At 38.4% G+C, this 16588-nt stretch overlaps 1 protein-coding gene across 1 annotated transcript; it reads right to left on the bottom strand.

Moving 5' to 3' along the window:
- Window positions 1–2614: 2614 nt before the first annotated feature.
- LOC127102905 (kunitz type trypsin inhibitor 106) lies at window positions 2615–3571 on the bottom strand. The gene has a single exon (XM_051040449.1). It carries the CDS (start codon window positions 3498–3500, stop codon window positions 2910–2912), a length of 591 nt encoding a protein of 196 aa, XP_050896406.1. The 5' UTR covers window positions 3501–3571; the 3' UTR covers window positions 2615–2909.
- Window positions 3572–16588: the final 13017 nt, after the last annotated feature.

The raw sequence follows: 16588 nt of genomic DNA, 5'->3' as shown, positions 1-16588 counted from the left end.
AGAAAGATGAAGAAATTATAATCCTGACATCCGAATCTGAAACAGTTCTTGAGAATCCAACAATTGAAGAGCATCATGGTTTTAAAAATTCTTTGGAACGTGATCCTAGAAAGCGTCCTTCGATTTGGCAATATCCACCAAATCAAGTGGATGCAATACGAAGAGTTTATCTAAAATGGGGTCCATATCAAATTCATTTAGAAAACTATCCTTTGTCCGGTAACGAGGATCATCTGAGAAGGTTTCAACATACTTGGTTTTGCATATTTCCATCATGGTTATAATATTCACCATCTGAAGATGCCGCATATTGCTTACCATTTTACCTTTTTAGCAAAAAACTAAGTGGACGTCCCGGATCACTTGTCTTTATTTCTATGGGTTTTAGAAATTAGAAGAAAGTTAGGAATGAAAAATATTGTTCCTTTCTTAAACACATAGAGAAGGATCCTTACTCACCACACAACAATGCAATGAAAGCTTGTCAAGACTTGTTGAATCAAGATGGTCATATTAGAAATGTTATTCAAGTGCAAAGTTCAAGTCAAAGAATGAATAATCGGTTACGACTCAAGACTTCAATTGACATTGTTCGTTGGTTAACACTACAAGCTTGTGCTTTTAGGGGTCACGACGAAAGTAGCAAATCAAGAAATCAAGGTAACTTTCTTGAGTTATTGAAACTTTTAGCATCCTACAATGATGAAGTTGCAAAAGTTGTATTGGAAAATGCTCCACAAAATTGCAAGTATACTTCACATCAAATTCAAAAAGAGCTCTTGCAAATTCTTTCTAGTAGGGTGAAAAAGAGTATTCGTGAAGAAATTGGTGATTCCAAATTTTGTATCGTTGTTGATGAAGCTCGTGATGAGTCAAAAAAAGGAACAAATGGCTCTTGTATTAAGATTTGTTGATAAAGTTGGTTTAATACAAGAGAGATTTTTTGATGTGGCACATGTTAAAGACACCACATCTTTAACTCTTAAGGAAGCAATATGTGATATACTTTCTCGACATAACCTTGATGTTTCTAACATTCGTGGCCAAGGGTATGATGGTGCTAGCAATATGAGAGGAGAATGGAATGGTTTACAAGCCCTCTTTATAAAGGATTGTCCTTATACATACTATGTTCATTGTTTTGCTCATCGATTGCAACTTGCATTAGTTACATCATCAAGAGAAGTCAAACCTGTTCATAAATTTTTTGAGAAGTTGATCTTTGTTGCGAATGTTGTTTGTTCTTCTACAAAGCGTCATGATGAGTTACAAGCTGCCCAATTAGAAGAAATTGCTTATTTGTTAGAGATTGATGAGATTGTAACTAGTAAAGGTGCAAATCAAGTTGGTACATTGAAACGAGCTGAAGATACTCGTTGGGATCACATTACGATTCAATTTCTAGCTTGATAAACATGTATGAAGCAACTTGTTTAGTTTTAAAAAAAATTGCAAAAGATAGAGGGAGTTATGCTACACGTGGGGATGCAGATAATTGTTACAATTACTTGAAGGCATTTGATTTTATATTTATTTTGCACTTGATGAAAGAAATCATGGGAATAACAGATATGCTTTGTCAAGCCTTACAAAAAAAACTCAAGATGTAGTTAATGTTATGAACTTGGTTCGTTCAACAAAACATCTTATTCAAGGTTTGAGAGAAAATGGTTGGGATATATTGTTTACTAAAGTGGTATCTTTTTGTGAAAAGCATGGTATTGAGATTCCTGATCTTAATGATGTTCATTCAACAACAAGATTTGGACGCTCCCGTCTTGAAGAGAATCAAGTCACAATTCAACATTACTTTAAAGTTGAAATCTTTTTCACTACCATTGACAAACAGTTACAAGAGTTGAATAGCAGATTCAGTTAGCAGGCAATGGATTTGTTAACTCTTTCTTGCTCTTTATCTCCTAAGGATGGATATAAAGCTTTTAGCATTGATACTATTTGTTCTTTAGTTGAAAAATATTATCCTATGGGTTTTAGTGATCAAGAGAAGAATAATTTGCAATTTCAACTCCAACATTTTCTATTTGTTGCTCGTCAAGCATCAAACTTGAATAATTTATCAACTATTCAAGAATTATGTTCATGTTTGGTTGCATCTGGACAGGCTGAAACTTACTTCTTGATTGATAGACTACTTCGTCTTATCATGACTCTTCCCGTTTCTACGGCCACAACTGAGAGGTCTTTTTCAGCAATGAAAATTATTAAGACTAAGTTGAGAAACAAGATGGATGATGGGTTTCTTGGAGATAGTATGACAGTATATATTGAAAGGGAGATTAGTGCAAGGATTAGTTCGGAGTCAATTATTGACGATTTCAAGTCACTCAGAACGCGTAAAGCATTACTTTAAGGTAGTTTTAAGTCATGTAATTTAAATTTTTAGTAATTAACTTTGTATTTATTTTAACTTTAATGTTTTATCTGACTCCGCCACTGGTTGGCTAGATCCATTATTGTCGGCATGGAACATGAATCTTTATTTAATTAGGAGGATAATATGAACATTAACCTAAACATAAAAGAAACCAAAAATATATATTTTATCATTTATAAATAAATAAATTTTAAAAAAAAACGTAAATATAAGAATATATAATGTAAGATTTAGTAATATTTGTTGATTGTAAATACCATTACAAACCATACATACAAGAATAGTTTACTCATAGCCTAGTCTATACATGGTATATTTGCTTACAAAATAATACAAGTAATGACTTACACATAACATTTTGGAGGTAAATTCTATACTTAAGAGAAAGAAAAGACGCATGCATCTTTCTACCCTCCAATTATTTAACAATTTGTTACAAGAACAAAGATACAAGTATACATTACAACCACAAACACAAGTAACTGATATTGATAAACCCTCCCCTACAAACACATTATGCCTTTATAAACTCAACTGGGAGCTTATTACCATCCAAAGCTAGTAGAATCTTGCCATTCTCATGCAAACCACCCAAAGTACCACAAGCAAACCTACAAGTGTTACACACAGAAGGACAAAACTCAATATTATATATACCTTGAGTCTTGCCGATTCTAAAATAGTTATAACGATCAGTTCCCGTTATAATAAGCCTCCTTCCACTCTTACTGTCCCTATCACCCACTTTCCATTCAGTGGATTGTACACAAATTGAAGAAGCTGAAAATATCACCTTAAAATCCCTTCCAACCTTAACAACTTTATCTTCTTTTGCAAAAGGTGTGAAAATAACAGGTAACCCTTTTCCAAGATCTGTGTTTTCTTGACCTACATATAAAGGGCATGAAGTGTTTCTGCTAATCAAAGTGAAACGGCCTCCACTGTCTGTTATAGCTGGTTTTATGTAATACTCTTTGCCACTCTCAAGAGGGTTTCCTTTTGTGTCAAGAACTTGTTCATTTTCAGATTGTGCTAAAATTGTTGTGGCCATGAAAAGCCATAGCAGAAGACTAAGGCTTGTGATTTTGATCAATGTTGTTGACATGGTTGTGTGTATAAATTTGAAAGGGAATTTGGAGTGTGTGTTAATGTTGTAGCAATGGATTGATACTATTTATAGGATATGAGAACGGTGGAGATATTAAATATGTGTTAGGTTGATGAATTAAAGTCAAACACTACTTGCCATATTTTTCAACCATGTTACTTGTACCAGCAAATTGGTTTATTGTGGAACGAAGCTTTGAATTTTAGGGTCGGTAATTTGTTAAAATAGTCAAGTCTGTATATATTACAAATTACTTATTATATATTCAAATAAATTAATAGAATAGAATATCGAATAAGTTTTAAATTATATATTAATAGAATAGACATATGAAAATAATCATATTTATTAACTGATGCGTCAGTTGAACTGGCTCATCCATTGAAGTTTAAGAGGAGGTGCCATTGGAGCTGACACATGCTCCAATGGTCATGTACGTAGGTGTCATGTCTCTTGGCGCATGCATGTATGGTACCACATGCATTGGCGCATGCATGTATGGTACCACATGCATTGGCGCATGCATGCACTACATAGTGTATGCGCCAATGCATCTGTCACATGCACCTTTAATTTTTTTTAAATGTTAATTTTATAATTAAATAAAAAAATATTAAAAATAAAAATTATATTTATGTTATAATAAAAATTACATAGAATTGACAAGAAATTTAATGATCGGCCCGATTGAAACGTCCCCTTGTTCCACATCCAGGTGCGTTAGTCTGTCTTCGATGTCTCCCACGATTTTCATGAGTTGTTTGGGGTCTTTGAGTGCTGACATGATCCAATGGTGGCTGGTGTGAAGGTCTGGTGGAAGGTCCAACGGTATTTGATAGATGTGTCATCATTTGTTCCCAATAGCTGGGGGAGTTCTCGCCAACGGTGCTTCCGTAATTGAGTTTGGTGCTCATATTGTCGTAGTTGGGTCGATGTGATTGAGTTAATTGTGGACGGTATAGTTGTCCGAATTGGGACGTTGAATCGTTTTGGAAACGAATCAATGGTTCCTGGGGTGTACTATAGTTAAACAATGGTTGGGTGTTGTGGTGATGGGATGTTTAGGTGGTCATTGATGGGGGTCTGCGATTGCCTGAATTGTATGAATCATCTAGATTATAGACTGTTATGGTGACTGCGTATGGTTGTTGGTGGGTAAGGTTTGATTCTTGGTTTTGAGGTTGGGTGTTTGGTTGTTAGGTGTATGTGGTAGGGCGACGGTGTGAGGTTGGTCGTTGGGTTTGGGTGGTTTGACATTGTTCTTGGACGGGGACTTGTTGTTGGGCGTATGATGACGAAGCTAGTTGGTGTGGATCAATCAAATACCTTGGCTCAGACACAAATTGTTGCGTTGTAACCAGCCTAAACCATGTCATATACTGTTGAGTTGGTCTAGCACCCTGTATGAATGCTTCATTTAAGATGTGTTGTCGTTGATTCCTCCAATAACGACACATCTCTTTTGAGCTTTAATTATTTTTTCATACTCGGTAGATTCTTCGGTCAATGTTATACTTGCATAATATTGTTTGAGATATCTTAAATTAATACCTTGCCCCCTAGCTTGATTAGATGTCTCTCCCGCAGCTTGGTTGTCACACAAAGGGACACCCAATAATTCATTGCAAATAGAGTTATCATGGTTAACTCTATCATTTACAGCCTTACCATCGATACGTAGACCCAACAACATGTAGACATCCTCAAGTGTGACGGTACACTCACCGAAAGGAAGGTGAAATATGTAGATCTCGGGTCTCCATCTCTCCAACAAATCAAGAATAAATTTATAGTCAACCGAGTACGAGACTATGCTGAGGAGATTACCAAAACCGCATCCTCGAATATATGGTTCTATCAAAGAATAAATACGAAATAAGTAAAAAGAAGTAATAACATACAAATGTCGAGATATTATTGATTCTTCCTCGATGTTCATCCCCTATAGTCAATAGAGACATAATGTTGCAGAGGTTGAGTGTTGTAGAGGTTGCGTGTGGTAAAGGTGGAATGTTGTAGAGGTTAATTATTTGTGTTACAGATGTTGAGTGTTATGAGTTGATGCACTATTTATAGATGAGTAAGTGTTGCATAGGTTGAATAGGTACGCTACATGTGAAGCATTGGATGGGGTGCATACATGTGAGATAGGTGTAGGCGCCTAAGGCTAGGGCTCATACCTTGCTTTATGACATGCATGGTCACTTGCGTCAAGGCTAGTGGCGCATGCATGTCTTTTTATGCATGCAAGGAAGAGGCGCCTAAGGCTAGGGTGCATGCCTTGCTTTATGACGCCATTGGAATGTGCGTCTGCCTTGGATTATTAGGGAAGAGATTCCTTGTGTGCGGGCACATGCTTATAGTGTTAGGGCAGAGATTCTTTGGGTGCGGAGATTCCTTGCAGGCTCACGCATTATATTATCTTGTCTCTGCATAGATTCTTTGCATTGCAATGTCTTGTCTTTGTAGATGAATTATGTGATCAGCGCATACATCGTCTACCCTATTTAACTGCATGTGAATAACAGATTAATGCATTCACCATCAGTACCCATACAGATTAGTAGAAACACTAAAGTTACATCTAAAAAAATGTCTTTCGCGCCACATTACATGATCAGTTCCCATACCGAAGGTGAAATTTTTGAGCATCAATTATTCGGTTTTTGTTTTCACAACACAAAAGTAACTCGGTTTACAATAAATCGACGATCAAATTTTTCACATGTGAAACAAAGAATATAAAAGAAATTGTAGTGTAGTCCTATGGGCCAAATCATCAATAAAAATCCGGTGTAGTTTGCAGACAACCAGGTAAAGTTTTATCAGTTGAACATTCGAGATGATGACGGTGTTCATCATATGTTTGTCAGTTATGAACAATATGGGTACAACCATATAGACTTGTATATAATACCACAACGACAACAAGTGTCTCAGTTCATTGATCAATCACAACTGTTTTATGAAACTGATGATGACGAACAAGTTGAGGTCAATGTGGTAGATGAGGAAGAAGAAGAAGTCGAGTTATTGGTTGATTCAATGGTGAACGATGAAGAAGAAGAAAAGACATTACCAGCTAGTCATGTATATTGTCCATCTCAACACATGACAAGCTTGAATTTGGGTGTCGAAGAACCTTCATCAGATATATTTTACAATCCTTATGTGCAAATTCAAGGATCATTGAAAGAAGGAGACACATTTCGCAAAAAAGAAGATTGTGTAAAAGTTATTAAGAAATTTCACATGGAACTATTAGTTGATTACAAAGTTGATAGAACTAATGCAATGAGGTACAAGATTTATTATCGAAATGAGCACTGGCTTTTCAAGTTGTCAGCTTTGTACCGGAAGAGGAGTGATTCTTGGGAGATTGGATCCATGGGTCTAATCCACACATGCATGCTCACGAACCCAATGCAAGACCATCAAAAACTTAGCTATCAGTTAATATGCGATAAAATTTAGCATAATACAACTATACTCCATCATACAGGAAGGCTTGGATAGCTAGGACAAAGACGGTTGAAAAAGTGTATGGAAATTGGGAAGAGTCTTACAAACAACTTCCAAAATACTTGGTGACTCTTAAATAGTATGCTCTAAGGACTATTGTCAAGTTGGAAACGTTGCCGCCGTATACCCCAGACGGGACTTGTGCTATTGAAAATGGAATATTCCACCATCTCTTCTGGGCGTATCAACCATGCATCAAATGTTTTTCTTTTTGTAAACCTATTATACAAATTTATGGTACATGGTTATACGGGAAATATAAAGGAATGTTATTGATGACAGTGGTATAAGATAGCACCAACAATATTTTTCCAATTGTCTTTTCCCTAGTTGAAAGGGAGACTGCTGAAGGATGGATTTTTTTCCTAAGAAATCTCCGAATGCACGTTGCTCATTAACCTAACTTATGTTTGATCTCTGGCTGACACCCTTCAATAGTCAGTGCATACAAAAACATTGATAATGACTGGCAGGATCCTCCATCGATGCATGTCTTCTGCATTATACATATCGCTCATAATTTTATGCGGGAGATCAAAGACAAAATATTGCAGAAGAAGGTTGTCAACACAGGTTTCGCATTATCAGAACCTTCTTTCAAACACTATCGCGAAGACATCAGATTGTCAAACGCAAATGCAGTACGGTGGATCAACAGTATTCCATTGGAGAAGTGGATTAGGGCATACGACAACGGTCAACATTGGGGCCACATGACAATAAATCTTGTGGAATCAATGAACTCTATCTTCAAAGGCATATGAAACCTACCTATAACCGCTTTAGTGCAGTCAACATATTTCGGGCTAGGGGCGCTGTTTGAGACCAGATGTTCCAAATGGAGTTCAGTGTTGCAATCTAGGTAGTTGCTCAGTGATGCTTCAATGAAATTCATTAGACACAGAGCTACCAAAGAAAACACACGCGTGGTAACGGTGTTTGACCGTAATAAAGGTTGGTACAGTGTTGATGAGTCCATGGATCACAATGAAGGCATTTTGATGGGACAATTCAAAGTGGAACTAGATAGAGGTTGGTGCAATTGCGGAAAGTTCCAAGCCTTTCGTACGCCCTTCTCCCATGTCATTGCGGCATGTTCAAAGGTTCGGAGGGATTCATCCTACTTACTATCTGAAGCTAGTGGAAATATACCCGAACGTATCGCACGCTCGAACATATAACAGAGTCGCCATCGAACTTTATTTATCCCCAAAGGGAAGGGAAAACATCGATAAAACTCGGGGGAAAGAGATATATTGGGTAAGGAAGTCGGTTATGCAAGGGGAAGGTATTAGCACCCCAAACATCCATGGTACTCCATGGGAACCGTTTTGATTGTTCTCGCTTGAATAGGTGTGATATCTAAGATTACTCGTAAAAGAATGGGAAAGGAAAGGAAATAGATAAAGTGCTCGGTGAGGATTGGGGCCCTCATGCCTACGTATCCTCATATTGCAATGAGGAATTCAGAGCTTCGTAGTTCAAGGAACTAGAGGCAGGAGGTGGAAAGAAAAGTGATTAAAGTATGGTTTGAACAAAGAATAATGTTGTTTGAACTCCAAAAAGGGTGAAAATGTGAACCCAAGAGTAAAACTGGTGTGAACCAACCAGTGAGGGCGTATAGCACTCGTATCACTGTATTGGAATAACCAAAAAGAAAAGGTTTCCTAAGTACGGCTGCAAAGTAAGTAAGGAGATGTTTGTCTAAGCTACAGGGTCTGACAAGACAAACAAATCGGCTCTTGGTTCACAAAAAGGGTACAAGATGGAGCAAAAAGGTATAGTGCATTTGGTTCAAAGAATAGGTATATCACATGGAATGAAGGAGGGTAGATTATGAGGATATCATGGGGATGAATGGAGTGAAGTGACCAAAGTCACATAATAGAGTATCTAGTGATAACAAGTGACTGGATAAGTATTGTTTGAAATCGAAAGGTGAAAGTGTATTGGAATCCATAAGAGAAGTGAGATTTCTACCATAGATGGAAACAACGTTAACCAATACGTGGACTAGCGGACCGCCATTATAGGGTTTTATCTAAAAAGGAGGAATTAAATGTTTGGGATGAGAGCCAAACAACTCTAGGTACGAAATACGGACTATTCGTTAGGCGTCCTAAAAGGATGTATATGTAATTCTAAAGAAGGTGTATTTCGATGTCAAAGAGACAGTATGTCACTGGATGAACGATTTATGATCGAAGGTAGGTAATGGATTATGAAAGATATGAATGATGCCCTAAGGCGGAGGAGGAATAATTAGAAGTATGCTCACCAAGGATTCGCATCTTCGTGCCTACGTATTCTCATTATGCAATGAGAAAGTCAAAGAAATCGTAGTTCGGAACTACGAGAATAAAGGAAGAAAGATGTTTGTCTAAGCAACAGGGACTCACAAGACAAACACACAAGGGAGGATTGCAGTACTGGAATGCAAGGAGAGTTGTATCACTTGTTGGGGAATCGATAATTCGAGATCAAATCAGGATAGTAGCTTGGATCCAAGAGAAGGATAGACTCTCAATCGAAGAGCAAAGTGGCGTGTTAGCCGAAGAAGAATGAATTGAATGTTTGGGATGAGAGCCAAACAAGGGTGAAGTTAGTGTTTGGGATGAGAGCTAAACAAATATGAAGTTAGTGTTTGGGATGAGAGCCAAACACAGATGAAGTGAGCGTTTGGGATGAGAGCCAAACAAGGATGAGTTGAATGTTTGGGATGAGAGCCAAACAAAGATGAAGTGAGTGCTTGGGATGAAAGCCAAACAACTCTCGATTGAAGATATGGACTGCTATCAAGATGTCCTAAAAGGATGGACAGGAGTCCAAGGAGAAGTAAGATTGATCTCGAAAAGATGGTATGGATTGCATGAATAGAGTAGCAATAAATTAGGTAGATTGATAAATAAGATAGCTCGCCAAGAAACCGGGTTCTCCTGCCTACGTACCCTCATTGTGCAATGAGGAAATCAGAGCTTTCGTAGTTCAGCCCACTAGGGCTGAAAAGAAATTGATTGGAGGCAAGAGGAAATAGATGATTGAGATTGAAATGATTAGAATTGGAATGATTGAGAATTGAATATAATGGAGAGACTTGATAGTTACTGGATGAGAATCACACTAAAGTCTATGGGTAAAGGTGGATACAATAAGCAAACGAACCAAATGTCCCGCACCCAAAGATATCCAAAATGAGTGTAGGAAAGATCCAGTCTCATTCCTTCTTTACCACTTAAGGCTCGTGGCATGTAACTCTTACCTTAAACCTCAAGAGAAGAGAGAAGAGTCTTTGTAGTTTCTTGTAGTGAAGATGAAGACCTTATCAATGGTTCGATTCAAACTGCACTAAAGTCTATGAATAGAGGTGAATACGATGAGCGTTGGGTCATACGTCCCATACCTAAAGATACTCAGAATGGGGGTAGGAATACTCCAGTCCCACTCATTCTCCATTACTTAAGGCTCGTATCGTACAACTTGATTCATGATTGATAAGTTGTTGACGTTATCCTTGCTTTTGTTGTTTTTGCTTTGCGAAGATAGGCTTATCAATTATATGGTTAGAATTGTGCTAAAGTCTATGAATAGAGGTGAATACGATGAGCATTGGATCATACGTCCCATACCCAAAGATACTCATAATGGGGGTAGGAATACTCCAGTCCCACTCCTTCTCTATTGCATAAGGTTCGTGCCACACACTTCTAACTTTGATTTGACAAGCTTGTGAATATGGCACATTTGATGTGCTTGAATAATCCGCTGCTTGGTATAACTGAGGATGCCTTGATTGAAGATCTTGAGTTGAGGCCTTAAGCTCCACAACATGAAAGAAAAGTCCTACTAAGTGACCAAGGCTCTTTTGGTCACTCAATTAGACTGGGGGATTATACAAGTTCAAAGGATTTAATTAATCAAAATTACCTTTTATCAATTTAATCGGGGGTTTGGTTTTAGTTTTGTGGGGAACTAATTTTGGATCTAATTAAAGTTAGTAATTGTTAGAAGTTATCCTAAGGGATCATGCATTAGAAATTGGTTGAATATTCTAAGTTAGATTAGAAATCCTAAGGGAGCATGTCAAAGTATTAATTAAAATCATGATTAAAATTCTATGTTAAGTCCTACAATAATTGAACTCTAATCCTAAGGGGAACATGCAATTTTCAACACAAAATATCAAAATAGGCCCATAAAGGGCAAAATGGTCAATTGCGAAATATGTCCAAATTCTATGGTCTAAGGTTGATTAAATTCTAACGTTAATCCTAACCTAATGTTAAAAGGGTCATGTAGTTCAATCAAGAGTCTAATTAGAATTTAATTCAATTCCTAATTAAAATTCTAATTAAAGTCCTAATGTGTGAATTAAGCCTAATTATATTCTAAAAATGGGAATTAATCCTAATTATTCTAAAAAGGGAATTAATCCTAATTAAATTCTAAAAAAGGGAATTAATTCTAATTAAATTCTTAAAGGAATTACTCCTAATTATTCTAAAAGGATGAATTAATCCTAATTATATTCTAATTATGTGGATTAATCCTAATTGTCTAAATCAGCCTAATTAGGCTAATATTATCCTAATTAATCAAATTGCAAAAACAATTAAGAAAAATAAAAGAAATGAATTAAAGTGGAGGTGTGAGTTGAAGCTGGAGTTGTAAACCAGAACTGGATTACTGGGCTATGAATTGAGCCCAAAGCTAATTTTGTCTTGCTGGCAAAACAAAAAAGGGGTGTGAATCCAAATCAAGTTGATGGGCTACCAAGCAAGCTGTTAGATGCCCAAAAGTGCTTATTTGAGCTATCATATGTGGGCATCTTTCACTCTTTTTCCTTGCTAAAATTGTCAAAACCACATTTGTTTTACATGGAATGCATTACATTGATAAACAAGCTTGGTGCCTTTGATTTGTGTGTTATTGTGCAGGAAAGACATGAACTAATTGAAAATGAAGACACAAAGAAATTGGCAAAGGAACCAAAGAATACAAGCATTTCATCTGCCTGCTCGCTAGGCGAGGCTGTGGCGAAGCTTTGGTTCGCTAGGCGAGTTCCAGGCGAAAAGCTCCAGTAAATTAGCAAATTAATTCGCTAGGCGAGCTCAAGGCGAATGTGGTAGCGAATTCATTCTGTTTTGGTGAAAAAACGCAGCCAGCACTCACTCGCTAGGCGAAGCTCTAGCGAGTCCCCAGCGAGCATTCCAGTAGCAAAACCTCTCAACCTCGCTGGGGCGAAGGTTGAGGCGTGTCCTTCGCTAGGCGAAGGTATGTTCGCTAGGCGAAGGTATGTTCGCTAGGCGAACATCACAGTTCAGCAGGCCCTGTTTTCTCTGGGCGCAGGGGCCTTTTGTGCCCATTTTAGACCCTCGCTAGGCGAGCCATTCTGCTCGCCTAGCGAACATGACAGACCAGCTGAGGTCTATAAGTAGCAGGTGCCACTTTTGAGCACCATACCTCATTTTTACCAACTTTTCCATTTCTGTACTTTTTCTAGATATTTTTGCAGCATTGTTTTGGGAGCTTTTATGCCCTAATTTCCATTTCTCTTCATCTAGCAACCATCTTCCACAAAAAGAAGGTGGATTCCCATCCAACTTCGATTATCCGACTTGGATGTTGATCAACCTTCTTTCCTTACTTGCCGACCAAGCTACCATGAAAATGAGTAGCTAAGTCATCCATTTGTCAAGGTTAGATGTAGGTGATTACTAGCTTTGTGTGTAAATGTAAGGATCCTCATATGTAAACTCTTTAACGGTAAATATATGATGAAAACTTTGTTTCTATTTAAAACTCTTTGTGTTGGTTTATGATCGAGAGATGTTTACCGACTCTTGACCTAGGTTTTCATCCAAACTTGTTCGTTAGCTAGAGATAGTAACGAATGATTTTGTTCACCATAAGGTTGAACCAAAAAGTTGTCATTTTGATAGATTGTGTTCGAGAGAAACAATGGATCAAAATGGCAAAACTCACAATATGTGTTCGAGAGAAACATTTTGAGAGGACTTTGTGAAATGATTTATCATCTAAAGGAGTTTATAAGATTGTTGACCGAGCAAATACATGCAAAGTGATCATTGAAACCTAACTTTGACAATATTTCTCATATTAATCAAAACATAACTTTTACCGCAATTAATTACTTTGTATGCAAGATAACTTGATTAAAACCAAAACCCTATTGTCACATTAAGTTAAGATTAAAACAACCATCGAACGGCAGTGATATCTTACAATCTCTGTGGATACGATAACAAAAACCCGACACGAAATATACATTTCAACAAAATGGCGCCGTTGCCGGGGATTGTAAATTGATATTGCGAGCATCGCAATGGTTGTTTAAGTTTTAGCTTGTGAATTTTTGACTTGTGCTTGTAATTTGTTTGGTTTAGTGTGCAGCTTACGTTTTATGCGAGGGCAAATCCCTGTGGACGAACTTCTTTTTGATCCTGAGATCGAGAGAACCGCAAGGAGGCTCAATAGCAAAACGAGACGTAGGAGGCAACAGGCTAGACAACGCCAAGAGCAAGGAGAAAGTTCTTCTACCACAAATCCACACCCATTCATACCAAACATGGAGCCACAACCACCACCACCTATTTCTACTCCATGTATCAATAGTCCAAGGAACACCGCTCAGTTTGCCAACCAAACAGGAAGGCAAGCTGAGATGAAGACGGGAACTCTGAATTTATTATATGGGAGTCCATTCACCGGAATGGACCATGAAGACCCATTTGCTTTTCTCACAAAATTTTATGAGATAGCATTGGCTGCCGGAGTGGATCAGGCTCAGGAGCTTCCGTTGTTCAGACGATTATTTCCCCACGCTTTGCTCGGTAAAGCAAAGGATTGGTATCTCGATCAAACACCTGCCGTAATGACAGACTGAAACGTGTTAGAAGAGAAATTCATTGAAAGATTTTTCTCCCATAACCGATTCATGGAATCAAAGACGGCCATCTCGGTGTTTTCTCAAGGAACCAGTGAATCTTTGAATGAAGCGTGGGAGAGATTCAAGTCCATGCTTAGGAAATGTAAAGGGCATGGATTTGATGAATTAACTCAAATCCATATCTTCAGAAATGGACTTCAACCAAACTGCAAGACGTTGTTGGATGCCACCTCGGGTGGCTCGTTGATGTCAAAAAGTGCCGAAGAAGCCACCAACATTATCAATCGAATGGCTTTGAATGATCTTCAGAGTCAAAGTCGTGGAAATTCTTTGAAGAAGGCGGGAGTGCTTGAGTTAGGGACGAATGATGCCATCCTAGCCCAAAACAAGCTCATCTCACAACAAGTGGAACTCTTAACGCAACAAATCAAAGAGTTAAGAGAACCGTCAAAAGCTAAACAAATAGCTTGTTGTGAACTTTGTAAAGGTGAACATGACACCGGATTTTGTCCACCTCCCGGTTTTGACGAAGTAAACTACATGGCCAATCAACGGGACTATCAACCGAGACAACAACAACCTTATCAACCGCAGCCTCAACAACAACAACAACAACAACAATTCCAAGGGAACCAAGGGTTCCAACCTAGAAGCAACTATTATCATAACCAAGGTTATGGAGGTGGTTCTTCTAGCCGTCAAAACCCTCCCCAAAATCCGTATCAATCTCAACAACCGCCGGTCGTCAATTCTAAATTGGAAGAGACATTGACGCAATTCATGCAAATGTCAATGGCCAATCAAAAGAGTAATGACGCGGCCATAAAAAATCTTGAAACTCAAGTTGGGCAACTTGCCAAGCAACTCGCGGAACAACAAACCGGTCCTTCTTTTTCGGCTAATACGCAAACAAATCCTAAGGAGCATTGTAAGGCGATTATGACGAGAAGTGGGAGGGAGTTGGGTAGTGAGAATGAAAAAAGAGTTGAGAGTGAACAAAGAGAGAAAGAGAAAGAAATTGAGGAGGAAATAGTGGAGGAAAATGTTGATGGTGAAATAGGAGTGTGGAGTGATGAGGAATTAGTTGAAAAGAATAAAATAATGGTGAAGTTGAAAAAGAAAAGGTGTGGAGATTGAGGAAAATAAAAGTGATGAGGTAATAAGGAGGTAGTGAAGAAGCCTAGATGGAAAAGTGCTAGAATTGCAAAGGGAAAGGAGGTAGTGAGCGCTACTCCTGTCCAAAACCTTCCTTATCCTCATGCTCCTTCCAAAAGGGAGAATGAACGGCATTACGCCCGATTCATGGATATTTTTAAACAGTTGCAAATCAACATTCCGTTTGCTGAAGCCTTGGAACAAATGCCAAAGTATGCCAAATTCATGAAGGACATACTAACCAAAAAGCGGAGGTATACGGAACCGGAGACCATCGTCCTTGATGCGAGCTGTAGTGCCATTATTCAAAGGACGCTTCCTAAGAAAGAGGTTGATCCGGGAAGAGTTACATTGCCGGTTAAAATTGGTGACGTGTATGTCGGAAAGGGACTTATTGACTTGGGGTCGAGTATTAATCTTATACCTTTGTCAATTATCAAGAGGCTTGGCAACATCGAGATTAAGTCCATCCGAATGACATTGCAATTGGCGGATAAGTCGACGACCATCCTCATGGCGTAGCCCAAGATGTGTTGGTGAAGGTCGACAAATTCTTTTTCCCGGTGGATTTTATTGTAATTGATATGGAGGAAGATGATGATGCTCCGCTCATATTGGGCCGACCATTCATGAAGACCGCAAGAATGATGATAGATGTTGATGACGGTTTAATGAAGGTGCGGGTTCAAAATGAGGAAGTCACATTTGATCTATTCGAGGCGATGAAGCATTCCAAGGATAGAAATGATAGCTTTCGCATCGATGTGATCGAAGACGCTATTATAGAGGTTTCAAAGCATATTCATGAGATATCTCCTATGGAGTTAGCTCTTGACGACTCATTGGAGGTTTTCACTGTTGAAGAGGAGCTAGCTCTTGAGGAATGCTTAAAGGAACTAGATAGTTTGGAAGACCTACAACCGTGGGAAGTAGAGGAAGAAAACTTGAAGAAGGAGGTCATTAACGAGAAAGCGCCAATTGAATTAAAAGAGTTACCTTCGACTTTGAAATATGTGTTTCTAGATGAGACCGAGGCAAAGCCGGTCATCATAAGCAACCTCTTGACAAAAGAAGAAGAAGCCCGTCTAATCATTGTGCTAAAAACCAATCAAGAAGCTATGGGTTGGACTCTTTCCGATCTAAAAGGAATTAGTCCATCCTATTGTATGCACAAGATTTTGATGGAGGAAGATTTTAAGCCGGTGGCTCAACCACAACGCCGCTTAAACCCTACGATGAAGGAGGTTGTAAGAAAGGAAGTGGTGAAGCTATTGGATGCGGGAATGATTTACCCGATCTCGGATAGTCCGTGGGTTAGTCCCGTGCACGTGGTTCCGAAGAAGGGTGGAATGACCGTAATTCGAAATGACAAAGACGAATTGATCCCGACTAAAGTTGCCACGGGGTGGAGAATGTGTATAGATTATAGACGGTTGAATACCGCGACTCGTAAGGACCATTTCCCACTCCCATTTATGGATCAAATGCTTGAAAGACTATC

This window comes from Lathyrus oleraceus, chromosome 1 (genome assembly GCF_024323335.1).
Source record: "Lathyrus oleraceus cultivar Zhongwan6 chromosome 1, CAAS_Psat_ZW6_1.0, whole genome shotgun sequence".
In the NCBI taxonomy this organism is placed as follows: Eukaryota; Viridiplantae; Streptophyta; class Magnoliopsida; order Fabales; family Fabaceae; genus Lathyrus; species Lathyrus oleraceus.
The sequence above is the reverse complement of the archived record's forward strand: the minus strand, read 5'-3'. Positions and strand labels throughout refer to the sequence as shown.